This window comes from Pezoporus wallicus, unplaced genomic scaffold (assembly GCF_028554395.1).
Source record: "Pezoporus wallicus isolate ANWC-B61680 ecotype Strahan unplaced genomic scaffold, APGP_CSIRO_Pwel_v1 contig_3952, whole genome shotgun sequence".
Lineage (NCBI taxonomy): Eukaryota > Metazoa > Chordata > Aves > Psittaciformes > Psittacidae > Pezoporus > Pezoporus wallicus.
This window is the reverse complement of record NW_026635034.1, coordinates 4,867,844-4,885,997: the sequence shown is the minus strand read 5'-3', so window position 1 is coordinate 4,885,997 and position 18,154 is coordinate 4,867,844. Positions and strand designations below refer to the sequence as shown.

The window sequence follows — 18,154 nt, the reverse complement described above, 5'->3', positions numbered from 1 at the left end:
ATTCAAGTTTACTTGAAAGCCTGCTTTTACAATTATACAAAAAACCATTAATATAGTAGAAGAATTAAGAATCTCACTTTTCAATCATTTTATTCCAACATTTTTAAGCTAGCATTGAAATCATTTTCTTATCACACCAGAGTACCACATTTATCTTAAAGGTATTTATTGATAATTGAAAACAACAATATTCTAATTACTTGTATAAAAATAGTAAATCTGAATAAAGCTGCATGACTGTTAGAGATGGAGGGAGAGATCCTCCTGCTCAGACATCACATTACTCCAGTCATCAAGGATCTGACAGGGCTGGAAGGATTTTTCCCGAGCACTGGCCAAATCCCACGCGGAAGCCGTTGCCCTGGCAGTAACCTAGGGCCAGAAAACAACAGACAGCTTGTTCTGTAAGGATTTTACCAGGAATAAAAGTGAATAAAGGCATAGAGAGACCAAAGCCAAGTGGAAACATTTCAGAAATGCAATGACGGGTAAAAATAAGAGTTCAGGTAGCCCAGGAATACATAAAAAAGGTAAAAGAAGCACAAAATGTAAAACATGGCAACAGTGAGTTCAGTGAATTGATCAAAGAGCAAACAAGATGTGCAACATTCCTGTTTTCAAACCTAACTTGCAGCATCATCAATCCAACTGGCAAGCTGATTCACTGCCTGGCCCAGCCTTGTAATTAATCAAGTAAATCTGGATTCTCTTTCTGCAGCATTAGGCCTGCTCCCGGGAGATCAAGATGCTTTTGGACAGAAAGATGATCATTAAACCCCTGCAAAGAGCAGGACCTGCCCTTACAGAACCTGTTTCACTTGCTAAAAACAAGTAGTTTAGTTCCATGAGAAACGCAGCATCTGTCTCAAAATATTCATTTATCCTCTATTACATAAACAGGCACTGAAGATCTGCTGACTGCTGCTGAACTTACCAGACTGTGACAACATCTCTAACTACAGGATGATTCAATCTCTCCCTACTCCTGCGTGATAGGACGGATGACATTCGGATGGAGATGATGCAGTGCCTCTTGTTGCCATGGGCCAGCTGAGCTGCTCCAGAAACAGCCTCCGCTAGTAAAGCTGCAGGTGAAGGAGAGGAGGGGACAAAGCCAGGGGCTTCTGGCCCATCTGGGAAGACTATTCTGGGAAGAAACAGCTGAGGAGATCTACTGTAGCTCTCCACCAAAATACCAGATCAGAGGAAGGACACAAGTGGAATATGCTGCATTTTAAGGACTGATTTTCACAGTTAAGAGATGGACTTCCCTGAAATAATGGAATACATCATCATCCCTGTATGTGATAAAAAACAGCTGCCTTTGAGAAGCCAAGAGGGAGCTGAACAGAACAGACCTTAACTCCAATTCCCACCCTTAGCACGGATCGGTGGAAACCTCCTCCAAGGAAGAGGAGGATGGGTGGTTCAGGCCACAGAGCAGCCAAAGTTATTGCAGCATGAGGACAGACCCTGACAGCACTAACCAACCACGCAGCTCTCACAGCCAGGCTGAAATGAAGTGTTTCCAAGGACAGCAGTGTGTCTAACTGCTTGAGTAACAGCCCACAGACACCACCTCGGTATCTGCCAGGTAATCCCCATTTGTAAGCAATACTGGAGCAAGACACTTGCTTTAGGGCTCAGCTCAATTTCCATTTGTTTCATTAGGCTTCATTGCCAGCTTTCCTTTGAGCATCAGCTTTCCTTTGAGTGCCAGCTTATTATTTCAGCCCAGTTTAGTTATCCTTGCTGTCAGCTACGATTTAGAGCAGTACCAAGGAGCAGCACATTTAACAAAGCAAGCCCTGTGCTGCCAGCACAGCAGAGTGCCAAGGAGCTACAGGGAGATGTTTGCAGCCAGCTGCAGCAGATCATCAGCAACCTTTCCCTCCCAGTGCTCTCTTCTGAGATTCACTTCTTGGGAAAAATACATTTCTCTCATTTTATGTGTTAGGGCTCTGAAATAGCTCCCACAAGGGGAACAAGAACACAAAGTTGAAATAGGAGACTAGAAATTATGGGTTGGGCATTTGGCAGGAGATAATGGTGCTGCCTCAGGAGGGGATGCAATAGCCCTGGCCCTGCCTCAAGGGTGCTTTAAGACACCGGACCTGCCATACATCACCAAATAGGAGCAGATCCCAAACTGTCTCATCAGACAGCCCCAGCTGCACCTGGCTCTTGTGAATAGCCTGATGCCTTGATCACTACAATCATAAACTGCTGCTAGTGTAAAATAGCACAGCAAACTGATGAACATGAAATTGTCCCACTGGGGCAATGGTGCCTTCATCCACATTAACAACACCACCACCATGGTATCTTTAAAGGTGAAAGACATTCAAGATTTAAAGTATTTATTTAAGTAGCATAGCTTGTTCTGGACATGAAGAACACGGATCATGGTCTAGTCCCATCTGGCTCTCAGTCGGCCACCTTGTGCAAGCAGTTCCCAAACTGCTAGGTGCTCATTGCCAACAAGGATGTCAGCGTGTAACTCCAAAGGAACGATCACAGTACCTAACTGTACTCTAATTTGGGGCTCCTGGCATAGTTACTGGAGAGAGATCTGTAGCTCTGGAGGGCAAGTGGTACTCTGAGTTGTTGTAGGAGTGTCTCTGTGCTGAATATATAATGAGCCTATGGAGAGCAGCATCAGGTGCCTACTTGCTGCAGCATGAGTAGTCACTCAGTAGGTAGGGAGGCTAAAGGATGTTAGAGGTGTTGGGGACTCCTCAGTTTCATCCTCTACAGCTCTCTCCAGCACACCTCAATCCCCAGTTGCCTCAGCATCTTCCTCCAAAAAACTGGCAGCACCATGGCAGAAACATGATTTTCAAAGCTATTGCACAGGCTGCCAGACATGTTCCACATGCAAACTTGGACTGTAATGGAACAGCACATCAACTACTTCTAGTCCCAGGATATTCTTGCCCATAATGGCAAATGTACCTCCATCATCCCCTTAGCACTCACACACAGGCATAGCAAGATCCTTAAGTACTTAGCAAAGCAAATAATCTAGGTCAGACAGCATTTATAGCAGGGCAATTGCTATCCACCTGATTTTGTCTCCTGACAGGTTGTCCCTGACAGGAAAGGCATTAGGAACAACTGCGCTTGTGTGGCAGGTATGTACAGAGCAGCCCATCTCCCCATGAGGCGCTTACACTACTGGCATTAATCTATGGGAACGTGTCCTTGGTGCAGCGTGAGAGCAGTTGTTCAGCCATTACCTGTCAGAATGATTTCATCTCCGTCCTGCAGGAATTTACGAGACTGCCCACTGCCAAGAGGGATTTCTTTTGTTCCATTCCAGGACAGCTCCAGCATGGAGCCAAAGCTCTCTGGCTCCTGCAGCAAGAGTTCAGAAACAAACAAACAACTTCTGAGTGTCTGTCCTGCTGTTAAGCTACTTGCTGCTGGAAGGAGACACACATTAGCTCTATAGACCAGAGTTTTGCTGTTTAATTCATGGATATGTAGGCTTGTTTTCCTGCTTTTGCATTTTAATTGCTTGCTTGCTATAAGCTGTCATGCTTACAGCTGTGTGCTTAACACAGTGCTAAACCCTGTAGAAGTAGTTTGGGTCTGCTGCAGAAACAAATGGAAACAAAATGAGGGCTCTTCTACAAATCCAGTGCTTTTACGTAGTCATGTTTTGGATTTTTATTACATTTGTTCTTCAGAAGAGCAAAGCTGGTGAGTGCTTGCAAGTCTTTAATGTCAAGCTGTACTGTCAATAGTTTAATTGTAAATAAAGTCAATTGTAATGTCAATAGTTTAAAGGAAGCAACAAGCACTTCAGAAATGTTCAAAATGGAAGTGCAGGTATCCCACCTTAGAAACAACTTACCTGGGGGTGTCTTTCAGACAGCACAAGTCGGATTTATAGTTGATGTTTCAGAAAGTGCAAGTCACCCACATACTGCAACAACTGTCCCCATGGCAGTTCAAGGGGAGTTACAGCTACTGAAGTTATGTCTAGAGAAACTAGAAGTTACATCCATGCACCTTTGCCTTCTTCTCAGAAATCAAAAAGCTGCATTTCACAGAGTGCAAATGGGCCATGTGGATGCTTGTGCACAGATGTTAATTTGCATCTGTAGTAAAATAGTTCTAAGAGGAAGGAGTGCAGGAAAGGTTAAAACCCAAAACAACGAAAGACCCACCACTTTTCGGTGTGATTTTGGGGCTCCTAAAGCAGCAGCCTGGGAAAGAACTGAAGAGATTTTCATCAAACAGGACTCAGACCCAAACACCACTCAATCTGCTTTGGGCTGCTGACCAGTTCTCAGTGACTGTCATTATTTAAACACTCACGGGTCCACTGATTGTGCCAGAGGCCAGAAGATCTCCAGGTCTGAGGTTGCACCCATTGATTGAATGATGAACCAGCTGCTGCTTCATAGTCCAGTACATGTGCTGGAGGAAGGAGGAAGAGGAGGCTGAACAGGGAAGGACAAACCTCTCTGCCATGCCATTAGGCTGTGCAGAGCACATTGCATTCTCAGGATGATGCTGGTAAGACTGCCCCTACAGAAGAGTTCTCTTATTTAATCAGGAGCTCTCAGTAGTTACCATACCCTGGCTAATTGCTTTCTAAATGATGATCAGGAGCTGCTATGTGCATACAAACCACATATTTTAACATGCAATTTGGTCCCTTAAAAATTTTTTTCTTTCAATTGGATGCCATTTCTCCTTCTCTTCTTCCTCTTTAAGGCCAGCAGTACTGACCCAGGATCCATTATTAAACCCAGTATTTCAATGGCTGTATAGAAAAATCTCCTTTTTACCGATTTGCTGACTACTGATTTACTGATTAAGGTAATTGTTATGCAAAGAACCAAATATGAATATAAAATTGACTGAGAAATCCTGCAGCTGGTACATATACCTCCTGGCTTCAATCAGACTGTAAAGGCAGAGCTCCCCACCTTCTCTTTGCCTACCAGTCCTTCACTTTCAGCTCTCCCTGCTATATGAGCATGCAACTTGGGATGCTCTGAGCACCATAAAACAAGCAGCAGAAAGAGCTGCCCACTCAGGTGTTTCCATCTCAGCAAGGGTGAACTATCAACACCCTCCACTCTTTTCCCTCCACCCCTATGCACACATGCACCAGGTGTGATCTTCAGCTAATGCGAAAATCAGTGTCAGAAATTGCCTAAGGCTGGAGCTGATGGCATCACCAAGATTTCAAGCAAACAAAAGATGCTGGAGTCTTACCTTGAAATTGGATCTGCATATAGTAGCTGGCTTGCTCATTCCCTCTGCTGCAGAAAATACAAAATAAGGAACAGAGAAGCAATTTGTTTGTGTTGGGTGAACAATGTTGGAGTCGTCATTTTACAGACGGATGGAGACTTCTTTTATGATTGCGACCCCTAGCAAGAAACAAGTAATGACATTTTCTATTGATAGGAAGGCTAGCATTTCATAGAAAACAAGTGTGCAGAAGGTACTGTGTAGCACCACGCTGCCTGTTTCCTCCTCTGCTCTACCACAGGAGCAATACCTGGGCCTACTGGTCAGCGGGGCCATGAGCTGGGTAAACATCTGAATCCCACACACCTCTGCTCTTCCCATGCCCTGCTTACCCCTGCCCATGCAGGCAAAGCCCACAGGGACACTTCTCATCATGAGCTGATCACCTGGGAGGCATTCTATGATTCTCTTCTCAGTATATTGCTGCATGGCCATTATGGAAGAGAGCTTTGCCTCTTTCTCTGACAGAGGCAATCTGGGCACAGATGGAAACAGAACACTACAGAGCCAAGAGCAAATTGTCTGAAATCCGTGGTGGTTCAGCAACCCTTAAATGGCAATTTCACCTTCACAACCCACTCCGCATTGCCGTACCTTTAATAGCAACAAAGAGCTTGATGTCAAAAGTGTAGGGTTCTTTATCCTGAAGGTAGGGCAGTGGCTTGGGATCCTAAAAGCAAATAAAAAAGCATCACAGTCTAAGCAAACAGAAAGGAAAAATTCCATAAGTCATCCCAATGACTTTTTGTTTAACCAAACTGTGCTGCACACCCCATTTACTTCACTATTGTTACTGCTCAGATTATTGGTTTCATGCACACGCTTTTAAAGACTTCTCTGAACAGATAGATTCTATTGAATCCAATTCCTTTTTCTGAACTTTGGCTCCAAAAGCCTTCTCCATCACTATGGTGTGGTTGCTAATCCAAAACAAACACAGTGCTAACACACCTTTGCTCTGTGCCTGCACAGAGAAGACAGTGAGTTCTCTGCAAGACTTTATTATCTTTTTCAATCTTAACTAAACATCTACATAATGCAGACATCTGGAAATCCTCGAACAAAGTGTTTTGGCTTGAGTCCACTCTCTCCACTGCTTGCTGGATGGTAAAGTGCTACCGAACACTAACAAGAAGCTCTCAGATCAGCTTATTTTCAGGTGTTTTAAAGGAGATGATATTTCTGCCCTGCTCAAGCATGCAGGATGACAGCTCAGGGCACCCTGTGCCAGCACCAGTGACATCAATGAGCATTTGAATTGAAGGGCTCAGCATGCCTTTGTATGCCTGGAAGCAGGGTCAGACTTGTAAACTCTGTGAAGAAAGTGCTTGGCATTGATACAGCTTAGTGATTTCTCTTGATGGGACCTATCAGTTGTGCAGAGATTTTTCTAGCACTGTTTTTCCTTTATTTCAATCCTTTATTTTGCTAACCTGGACAGGGTTTGGCAACACGAATGGCATGAGAGCTTCCATGGTAACAACCCAAGGGGAGATGGTGGTGCCAAAGTTCTTGCCCAGGAACGGACCCAGAGGAACATATTCCCACTTCTGGATGTCACGAGCTGGGAAGAGAAAATTCAAAGCAATGCTGCTAAACATATCCTAGGAGTTACACCGAAATCACCACATCTGAAAAAGTTACATGGATGGCAAATGTTATCACTACCTTCCGTAGCCATTGAGCCCAAATCCTGGTCTATATCCACCTGTTTCAGACCCTCAAAACAATGTTTGTAGACCAACTAGATTAGCAATAATTAAAATGAGTCAGGCCATCCCCATATAACCAGCATTTTCATCCCCAGTTAGTTAACGCTTTTACACCCAGCTAATGGCCTGTCCCTGTCATAGGGCCAATTTCAACTAGTTAAATCTGTGCAGAGACCAAGGGATTTGCAGTTGCCAAATCCTTTTCCTACTCCTGACACTGGAATCAATCTTCTGTTGGAATCACCATGCTCAGGGCTGATCTATCCCTGCCCAGAAGAAACTAGACTGGTGTTAGCTCTTTCATAAGTAAATAAATCTTCATTAGGCAGCATTTTCTAGTTCTACTGATTGATCAAAGATGGATTGAGACAGAGCCCGAGACCTGCAGACAGCATTTCATGTTCATCCCTTTCAGCTGCACCCAGTGTTTTCAATGATCACTATCCTACTGCTAAAATACATCATTCATCCCTATCTAAGTTTTCCCGTGACGCTGCAACCCCCTCTCCAGGCAGACTCCCGAAGCACCGGTTACCGCTCCAGTCATTCATAAGGACCATCCCAAAGATGTGCTCTTGGGCTCGGCTGATCGGAATCGGTTCCCCAAACTTGTTTCCGGGACCTACAAAGAACGCCTGAAATTGAAAAGCAAAATATTGATTAAGGAAGGTTTTGAAGCTAAAACTCTGTACTGCACAGAGGGTTACAGGCACAAGCAACAGAGGCAAGATGGGTAAAGGCATCATTTACCATACACAATTAGTTGTAGCAGCCCCATCCCTGGCAGTGTCCAAGGCTGGGCTGAATGGGGCTTGGAGCACCCTGGTCTACTGGAAGGTGTCCCCATCCATGGCAGGGGGTTGGAACTGCATGAGCTTTGAGGCCCCTTCCAACCCAAACCATTCTATGATTCTATGAAAACTCTTTTTCTTCCCCTCCATGCAGCTGGTGGGCTTGAAACACGTAAGAGCACTGTGTTGCTAAGAGATAGTCATCACACAAGGTCACAACATTGTCAAAACGCAGGAGCAAAAATGGTCCCTCCTAATTACAATCCAGATGCAGAACAGGTTTGCCCACTGAAATTACTCTGTTTGCTGCAGACATTGAGGAGGAAAGATTAAAGTCATCTGTGGGCATGCTGAATGTGCTGGGGCTTGTCACAACAGTGGGGAAGAGGAGGCAGGTAGAGAAACGTGCCCACTGAGTACAACAGGTCATGAACTGGTGTCTGTACTTGCTCCCTTAGAAAAGGTACGGCCTGAGCATGTGGCAGAGAATTCTGCAGGGAATCTCAGTTGTCTCTTTCTGCCAACAATATGGAAGCTTTTCGTTCAAAAACTTCCATCAATCTAAATCACCTCTGACAGCAGCCAGTGGTAAAACTCAGGCTGCAAAGCAGAGGTATGGAAGCATCTCATGTACCCCACTTGAAGGGGCTGCCTCCCTGTTTATAGCATTGATCTGCAAAGCATACAGCATTACAGGCTTTCACTTCATTTTTAGTATCATTTCCCTTAATATTAGACTTCTTCCATTTTTTTTAAGGGAGACATGAGGAATAAATCATATGAGAATTATATAAATCACAACAAACAATCCTATAAAACTCCTCTGGACCAGACTAAGCCACAAGAAGACACACCTTCCAAGGATGTTTTGTTACAACACAGGTTTCATCTTTCTATGCAGAAGGATAAGGAATTTGAATCACACTCCCAAGAACTCTCAGCTTCCTCTGCTCTGGACTCAAGGGGCAGACAGCCTGCACTCCCAAAACCCCCAGAGTCCATTAAAGGTCCTGGCTGCAGTGTCAAGGTAGCAGATAACCATGTAACAGGCTGTGGTGTCTGATTAAAAAGGATTACTCCTGCCTGCTTCCAAACTGCTGCAGTAGTGCTCAGACTTGGCAGATGAGCCATTTCCAGCCCAAAAGCAGTATTAGCCAACCACTCAGTGAGCTAACGCACCCTGCGACTCACCAGAAGGGAAAGTTTCCCCATGGAAATCTTTTATTACCTTCTGCACAGGATGCTCAAAGGGAAACACAGGAATGGCCCTTATGCAACACCAATTTTAGAAGAAATTAAACTTCCTTTTCTTCCCTGTTTCTACCTTAATGTTTTTCAATGTTACGGAAAACCAATGGTATGGAAATACGCCATCTTACCATTTCTAACTCGATATCCAGCCGCTTACATGCACCAAACACTGGAGGTTTATCTGTGGGTAGGAGAAAAAGTACTTTAAGACAGGGAGGTAGGTAAGGAAATAAAAGTATCAGCCAGAAGAAACAGAGCAGCTGGTGTAGCCTGGTGTGCAATGACAAGATAGACTTAGCTCACGGCTTTCCCTTGCCCTGACCCCAGGATGGGCTTTACAAGGCACCCCAGGCCCTCCCTCTCCACCACTCTGTGATGTGGAGCAAAAATAAAAGATAAAATAATAAGAAGCCCATTAAAAGCCCCTCATGGACTCACCATTGTCAGGTCTCATTTGTCCCACAGGTCTTCGGATGGGCGTCCCAGATACCACAACAGATGATGCCCGGCCATGATAACCAACAGGTAAGTGCAGCCTTGTGAAAGAGCATCACAGAGCATGGGTCAGCTGTGTAACCATTGCCACCAACAGCAGCAATCTGGGGTGGAAGCACCATCGGGGTGCAAGGAGAGAGCTCTGCATAGACGGGCACAGACATTTGCACCTTACTTGCTCTGATATAAAGACGTGAGAGAACTACAATCCAAAGCCATGTAGCAGTCTTAATGCACTTCTGTGCCACTGCTCCACTTAATTCCTTGGAGCTTAAACCCAGCTTTCTTGTCACTCAGTAAAACCCATTCCTTAGGTAAATCTGCCTTTGAACCAGACAGCTGCAACGTAATTGGTGTGGCTGCTGCAGCAAAATGCAGTGCAGACTCAGCTAAGCCTGGGGAAATGTGGTTTTCAGGTCTAGCATCAAACTGGGCAGCACAGATTCTCATCCGCTATGAACTGAACCCAGTATTTTCCTGCAAGACTGCTCAGATCTTTAAAAAATCCTATATATGTACAGATAAGCATGCAAAATAATACTGCACCTGAGGAAAACTTAAAGCACCCACCAGTTAGGCATCAAAGCATTCTCCTTCCCCCTGAACATGATCCCAACATTTGTGGCATGTTGGCTTGAAGAATAGAAGTCAGTGTAATCTCCTGCATGAAAAGAAACCCATAAAATAGGGATCAATGGAAGGAAAGCCCCTCACCTGATGGGGCTAAAGCACATTGTACGCTGCTGGCAATGAGAGGAGAAAAGGAGACAGCGAGAGCACTAAGCGTGGAGCAATATTTAATATTACTAGCAGAGGGATGTAATGAATAGCATAAAGGAGGACATTAACAGTTCACCTATAGATCCTGAACGCAAAGCTGGCCTTTTTGCTGACGTTTCCAGCAGAGACAAGGGGGGAAAGCGCAAGGGCATCAGGCACCAGCCCCTTTGCAGAGGGAACCGGTCCCACTGCCGTCTGCCCGCTGCACCCGGGAGGGAACCGGCTCGTTCTCAGGACATCTGCTGCCCTCTGCCGCCATCCCGGCAAACAGCGTCCCTCGGCAGGACAACGGCATACAGGGGCTTTGGGGAAAGCTCCGCTGGGGAGGGGGCATGTACATGACGTTAGGCTGGTTTGCAAGATTATGAAGTTATCCTGCAGAGGTTGCAGCCAGTGCCTGCAGGACAAGCACGAATCATGCACAGCACAGAGCTGAACGTAAATGTAGTGGAAACTTAATCACAGAATGGTTTGGGTTGGAAAGGACCTTAAAGCTCATTCAGTTCCAACCCCCTGCCATGGCCAGGGACACCTTCCACTAGACCAGGTCGCTGCAAGCCCCGTCCAACCTGGCCTTAATTACTGCCAGGGATGGGGCAGCCACAGCTTTTCTGGGCAACCTATGCCAGTGTCTCACCACCCTCACAGTAAAGAGCTTCTTCCTGCTACCTCATCTCAGTCTCTCCTCTGTTGGTCTAAAGCCATTCCCCCTTGTCTTGTCACTACATGCCTTTATAAAAAGTCCCTCCCAGATTTCTTGTAGGCCCCTTTAGGTATTGGAAGGCTGCTATAAATAACTTGTGGCTGCATGACCCAGTCGATGCCATGCTGCCAGAGCAGCACTCTCATTTACAGTGCTCGACCTGGAACTGTTTTAGGGAGGCATCATGTTTATGGAAACCCATCACAGTTCCTCTGGGCCTGTGTGAACTTTGTCCCAGACCAGAGCTGTGCTCCAGAAAGCCCTGTGGGAACAGAGCTGGGCTGGGAACTGGGCAAGTTCACATCCCTGCCCCTGTGGAGGTCACAGCCCTCGAGTGATTTTGATCAAGCTGGTTTGGGTCCAAACATAAATTTCTGTTAAATACAGAGAAATGTTTATATAGCTGTATGGATACACTAACTCCACAGAGGTCCATGGGCTCAGGGGAATGGAGGTATGACATGAGATGCAGAGTAACAGTCTGGGAGTGGAGATTCATGTTTGCCTATGAAGCTATGCCAGAGCCTTGCAAAGCTTTGGAAATCTGGGTTATTTTCTGATGGCGAATGGGGAAAATATTGGAAACGGAACAAGTGTTCCCTCCCTGCCCCTTGTCACAGAGACCTTTGGTGATGTCGCTCTGATGACAAGAGTTACGGAGCACCAGGCAACTCTGATTTAGTGAAAATTGCATCGAGGAATTTTTTGGTTGCTATTGAGCTTCCCCAGGCTTTTATTCTTCTGCCACAGACAGCACCTACCTTTCATTACACACAATAATACACTTCTGGCTCCTGCAAAGCCCATTGCATGTCACAGCAATGATCTGTCTGTCTGAGCAAGCTGGAAATAAAGCAGCTTCTCTAGGTGGGAGCAAAGGGCAGCACCGAGCAGCCCTGAGCTGCAGACTCACCAATGTGGGCTGGCAGATGCATCGTCGCAGAAGCTTGAGGTACAAATGCTCTGAAACGGAAAGCAATGATTTCAGCTCTCAGAAAACCTGCAGCTCTCACCCGTAAGAGGTTTATGAGTGTGTAAGAGGCCGCTCTTTCTCCTCGCTCTTTCCTTAATTGAGTTTGCAAGGTCTTGCAGCAAAAAGGAACCTGCAGAAAAGCTGCTGCTACTGGGACGGTTGTGACCCAAGGACCATCCATCAGAGTACAAATGGGGGGGAGGCATGCCTGGGGCAATCTGGCTGGCATCGCAGGGGGTGCAGGGACACACACCATGCACACAGCTGAGCAGGCCACTGTGGCATGGAAAGGATGACTTTATGGGATGTGGCTCTCAGGTGCCTGATTCAAACTGCTGGGTCTGCTCAGGGAAGATCCCTGCATCAAGCAGAGGATTTACCCCTCTCCTGCATGAGTGCCCACATCACCCCAGCAAGACAGGGAGAAATCACTCCTGCTTGCTGCTAGGCGAGCGCTTGCAGTGCTCAGAGCATCACTCCAGACAAACAAGGTGTGTGATCAATGGACACACACACGTTTCCCATCAGCACAGCACAGAGCAGAGCACAGCCCTTGTCTCCCACTCCTACACCAGCGCACTGCCCCTCATCTGAAGCTGATTTGTGACAACAGATTTGGTTTTAGCCAAGTCAGGGGGTTTCTGAGGAGCAACTGGGGTGTCTCCCCATGCCAGTGATGCTCCAAGAGGATCAGTGCTGGAGAAGGTGGGAGAGGTGGAAGGGATACCCTTTGCAGCTATGTCTTCCTCGAAGGCTGTGTTGGAAGGGATGTGCTCAGGGAACCAGCCTGTCCCCACCCCTGCCCGGGTGACACCCCGGATCTGTGGGCACTTGAAGCATTAATCACAGATGTAATTACAAATGGGAAGCCCTCGGTGCGCTCAGACCTCAGTTAATCCCCATGTAGGCGGCAGGTGCCCACATTCAGACCTTGGATCACCACGTGCTCTGGGCGATACAGGGCAGAGCTGACAGGTCACCGTGCCCCGCAGGACCCTCCGCTCACCTCCTCCGCAGCTCCGCATTGTCCCTCAGGACCGGCTCTCCGGCCGACAGCAGCCTCTGGAGGAAAGCCCTCGCCTCCGTCCACGCCGCACGGCCCAGCCCCATGAAGGCGTTCAGGGTTGGCTGACAGGCAAGAGAGAGGTGGTGCATAAATGACCACATTCTGCTTAACCTTCACATGCACAGGAGATGATGTCCTGCACTTCCATCCAGCGGTTGGATGCCTGTGGGCTGGGTTATGTGGTGGTGGTTGCCCAGATTGCCCATCCTCCCTGTTCATAACCGCCTGCGCTGCCCTCCTCCCACCACCAGTCCTCTGAAGCAGGATCTGCTGCATGTCTGCATCATACCCCCTCCTAACGCTATATCAGACCTCAGCAGCTTTGCTATCTCACTTCGCTGCAACCAGAGGTCATTTGTATTTAACATTACCCTTAACCAGTCTCCCTGTCATTAAAATCCCACCTGACTCCTTGCCATGAAAGGCTGAAGGCACAAGCAGGACTGAAAGTGATAGTTAGGCTTTGTGTCAGACCCCTGCACTGCCAAAGACTGATGAGACTTTCAGAAGAAACATTTTTTGGACCCCCAATGCCTCTGTTGTCCTCACTTATCACAGTGATGAGTTTTCCCTGCAGCAGAGCCCTGATGACACAATCCCAGTTCACGCTGATCATCTCGCCACAAGATGGAAATTAGAACAAGACTGATAAATACCTGGTCAAAGACATGCTGGTGTTTGGCAAGAGCTGGTCCATTGAACAGATGTTTAATGACACTGAGATCCAAAATCTGGTCTCCAATCGCTACCCCGAGCCTGTGCCTAGGCTTAAAACAAGTGAGAGGAGTGGGGGAAAAGAAGAAGAGTTTGTGCTTGTACCCACAAAACTTCTAAAGAGGGCATGGGGGAAGACAGTGACCACAGACAGCTTAATCCATCAGGGACAAGGGTCTGATACCACAGCAATCAACCATTAAAAGCTAGCTGATGAGACTGGCTGCTGAAAAGCATTAAGACTTGGAAGCAGAGCATCACTGCAGGCTCCCTGCAAATGGGTGGGAAAAAGCTCTCTCCTTATTCCCACTTATTTGGGAGAAGACCAGGGCAACCAGCAGAGGTTTCTCTCCCTGCTCCCTTTCCCCCAGAAGTATTTGCCCACCCCTCACTAATGAGCAGCATTAATAATAAGCCCATACACCTGAAATACCCTCTGAAGTAGGAAAATGCTATTCCTCCTTCTACAGGAAGGGAAGGGAAGCACAGACACTGTGGGCAGAATTGATCTCATCGCTATAACCAGGTAATTAGAGAAAGAGGCATTTCTGCACTGCAGCTCCTCCCCAAAAGATGAAGGGTGACCCAGACTCTACTGCAATACCAGGAACACAGCACATCTTGCTCAGCCGTACTACTTCTGTACCACACCAAATGAGGCTGCCCTGCAGAACCCCACCCCATGCCATGCGAGGAGCCCATGACTCGCATGCAGACGGAGTCTAGATCTCGCTGCAGGAATAGCTTCCCACGTGCACACTGCATTCACCACAGACGCAACCTAACACACAAAGACCCTGTTCATCCACTGCAGCTCTGGCAGGGCTGGTGCCAAGCGCATGTGGAGCCAGTGGTGACGGCGCGGGAGCAGCACGGATGGTCCCATTGCAGCTCTGCCCCAGCTGTATGCGGCTATAAAGATGCCACTGCATTCAGAGACCAGTTGCAATTATTTGTGGCCTTAGGCAAATAAAGACAAATAAAGGGAATAACCATCTATGAATTTCCATGCTATTAAACCCATTTTTTCAACCTTTAATTTCAAAGCAAGATTCCAAATGTGATGGTAAGTATTCAGCAAACATTCCTGCAGAAAAACTTAAATGTCATGTCAGGTTAATTTGTAACTGGGATAGTCAGGAATAAAATGAACTGCTTTGGCTTGAAATCATTAAGATATTGGGCTACTTTTAGAACACTATTTTCCCAGATCATTTCCATCAGTCCTTGCCTGTCTTTGCATGAAGTTCGAGTGAAGATGTTTGCTTCAGAGGACAGTTACTGGAGAAGGCAGAATAATAATCCAAACTCACTAGATAACAACACATACCCCTAGGAGGAGATTAAAAGAACCATCTCGAGCTTATCTTTGGAAAATGCCACATCAAAAACCACAATCTTCCAGTTTAAATTCTTGTTTTTAAACCTGCACGGATAAGTCGAGACAGCAGAAACCAGATAATCATGAAGTTTCCTTGAGCAATGATAAATAAATCCTCCACTTTTTCCTTCCGAGACGTGGCTCTCGGCTCTTTTCTCTTTCTCCAGGACACATTGCCAGGGCTCCATCCCAGCGGGCACCCAGAGGTGTGAGGTTCAGCTGGGCTCAGTTCTCATGAAAATGGGAAGTGAAAGAAAGGTTGAACTGTGTTTTCTTACGTGATCATAAAATATAAAGCCTGAAGCTGGCTCAATTCACAGCCTTTGGACACAGCTTTCAATGCAACACACTTTTACATGTTTAATGCATCCTTGCATAAATGTCTGCTATTAAAATACAATGGGTCAGCAGCAAAGACAGAAGTGAAACACTGATTTTGTTCCTTGGATTAATGCTTTTGCAGGCACCAAACTCACCCAGAGCTAGTGACCAGACCAGAAGACAACATTCACTTGCAAACACAGTGTTTTCAATTCAGACTCACATCACTCCATGCCGTGTAACAGGGACTGGGCCTTACAGAACTAACAGTAAATTAAAATAAACAATGTGTGTTTTTTGGGTGATGGTGTGCTTATACTCAGTCACAAAGAAAACGAGGGGTTCTGTTACAAAAAAGTCCATGCAAACTGTGCTGTGCATCTACTTAGTGAATGGCTCCAGCAGAGATTTAAAGGTTTCACAAGCCGAAACCACCCAGACATATTGGTCAAAATATTCCTCCTAAGTATTAGCACTTTCTTTTATGCGATGATACAGATGCTTGATCAAAACAACCGCACTACAACAAAAGTTTTTCTGTCAAGTCAGGAAGCCCATGCAAGCATCTCAGGCTGGGAAGTTTTTCTTCCTCACTGGTTGCTCTTAGTCACAGCCTCAGAACAATCACAACACCCCAAGGACAAAGTCTGCTGCTACTCACCTCCTCCTTGGTGGAGAAAACGCCATAGGGGAGATTCTGGAGAGGAAAATCCGAGTCCTTGTCTACCTGGATGAAAGACATGCTGACCACCGAGCGGACCCTGACCGCGGAGGAGATCCCTACCTCACGCTTTCCTAGGAGGAAGATCCTCTCCAGATGTTGCAACATGAAGCACCAAACCCCACCCTCAGCCCCAAACCAATCCCTGATCTGCCTCCATCCCACCCCTCTGCCTGCTCCCTCCGGTAGCAGTTAATCAGTGCCAGAGGCTTTCCTGAGTCAACAGCCATTAACTGTTACCCAGCAAGGTGGAGACCAGGGGAGAAACAGGCTCTTCCTCCTTGAGAAACCCACACATGGAGCCGAGTCCTTTTACCAGGTACATCATGGCAGGCAGCTCTAAAGCCCCAGGTATCTCTGCTCATTCACCCTCCCCGTGGTCACTAACATGCCGGAAGGATGGCGATTTTGCCCATGGGGAGCAGCTATTCCGCCAGGAGCTCAGCAGCCCTTGGGAAGTTGCACAACTTGCACCTGAAACTGCACTTTGAGTGCTTTCTGGTTTTGAAATACTGCACCCGAGTCCTTCATTTGCTCCAGGCAGCTCCAAACCAGGTGTATCCATGCAACACCAAAGAGATTGGTCTGCTCCCAGCCCTGGCTTTCTCCCAGCTGCAGGGTAAAATTCACCCCTATTCAGGAAAAACAGAAGCCAGTGAGGGTGTATCTTTGAAATTAGAACTAAATACTGAAAACCACCCCTTTTCAATAAAAATAGTTAGATGCCTGTCACTGCCAAGCCAAAGAACTGGTTTCCTGTTCAACTTCTTTTGGCAGAGAAGATAGAAGAAATGTTGGAAGACTTGTTAGAAGAAATGCAGCAAGCTGTACAGGCAAATACTCAGTGTAAGATGACACAACAGCATCAATGACAGCCCATCTGTGACAGCTCTTCACTTGTGGAGACACAAGCTCATGGGGTGCTATTTGAAAGGGGGTCTTATGTAAGAAACACAATGCCTTGCACAAACTTCTGTACCTACAGTACAACTCCATTCCACTGACTGTTGGAAGTCTTTTTAACAGTGAAGATCTGTTTATTCCAAAGACAAAACAAAACCATCTTGAAAGCATGTTTCAGATGCACAGTATGCATCTCAAGAAGACAGATTTCGTCAAGTGCTTTGTAGTGCTGCAAACGTGCTGGTATTAATTAAAATAGTCATCTGCTAGCTTCAGGCTGATGACAGAAAATACAAAGCTTCACTAGTTACCCAGGCTGAGCAGATCAGCCACCATGATAACCCAGAGCCAATGCCAAAGCAAATAAAGGTGACACGCAATTCTTCAGTCAGGGAAAGGTGCATTTCCCCTTCTAAATGCAAGCTTCTATATGAGGGCCACATACCCTTTCAATATTCTGAACTCAGAAATATGCACAAGCCAGGCCAAAGGAGGTTTATCAGATTGCTTTGAGAGTGACAGGTCTGGAAGGGGAATTGCCTGATGGTGATCTGTCTCACTGTTGGGACTGTGAAGGCAGTGCAAGGCAAGTTTCCTCTCAACTGCGTGCAGTTACGCTTCCTACTATATAATCAAGGTCCGGAAAGTTACTGCTTCATGAGGTGGAGTATCTGAATTCCAAAGGCAGTGCTGTTCTTGTCCTTTTTCTTCTTTCAATCCCTCAAATACCAAGAAAATACAAACATGATGATGGGTTTTCCCCCACTGTAAAAATCTATGGCGCCTCCTCTCTGCTTAGCCCAGAAGTACCACTGTCAGATGAAAGGCAGACTGGAGGGTAGGGCCTGTAGGGGGGAGAAAGGAACACTCAGGAAAAAAGAGACCAGAAATAGGGAAGAGGAAGGAGTCAGACTGAGGAGTAAAGAGGGAAGTAGCAGCAAAGAGGGAAGTGAACCAAGAAATACTCATGAAAGACAATGCTGCTGCTCATCCATGCTCTGCACTGTGTTAAGAGGAAGTTCAGCAAATGCTGAGAAAATACAGGATCTTTGACCCATGAGCAGACCAT

At 46.4% G+C, this 18,154-nt stretch overlaps 1 protein-coding gene across 2 annotated transcripts; it reads right to left on the bottom strand.

Annotated features, from left to right (window-relative positions):
• Nucleotides 1-149: 149 nt before the first annotated feature.
• Nucleotides 150-16,299, bottom strand: FAH (fumarylacetoacetate hydrolase). 2 transcript variants are annotated; one of them, XM_057426810.1, is made up of 14 exons: nucleotides 16,123-16,298; nucleotides 13,702-13,812; nucleotides 12,986-13,107; nucleotides 11,920-11,969; nucleotides 10,094-10,184; nucleotides 9,467-9,564; nucleotides 9,157-9,209; nucleotides 7,522-7,621; nucleotides 6,708-6,838; nucleotides 5,869-5,944; nucleotides 5,236-5,282; nucleotides 4,327-4,428; nucleotides 3,240-3,357; nucleotides 150-372 (listed from the first exon to the last, which is right to left on the bottom strand). In XM_057426810.1, exons 1-14 carry the CDS (start codon nucleotides 16,288-16,290, stop codon nucleotides 293-295), a joined length of 1,347 nt encoding a protein of 448 aa, XP_057282793.1. In that variant the 5' UTR covers nucleotides 16,291-16,298; the 3' UTR covers nucleotides 150-292. The 2 variants fall into 2 exon arrangements, with proteins under 2 accessions (XP_057282793.1, XP_057282881.1); XM_057426898.1 differs by lacking the exon at nucleotides 13,702-13,812 and having other exon boundaries at nucleotides 16,123-16,299.
• Between the last annotated feature and the right edge of the window lie 1,855 nt (nucleotides 16,300-18,154).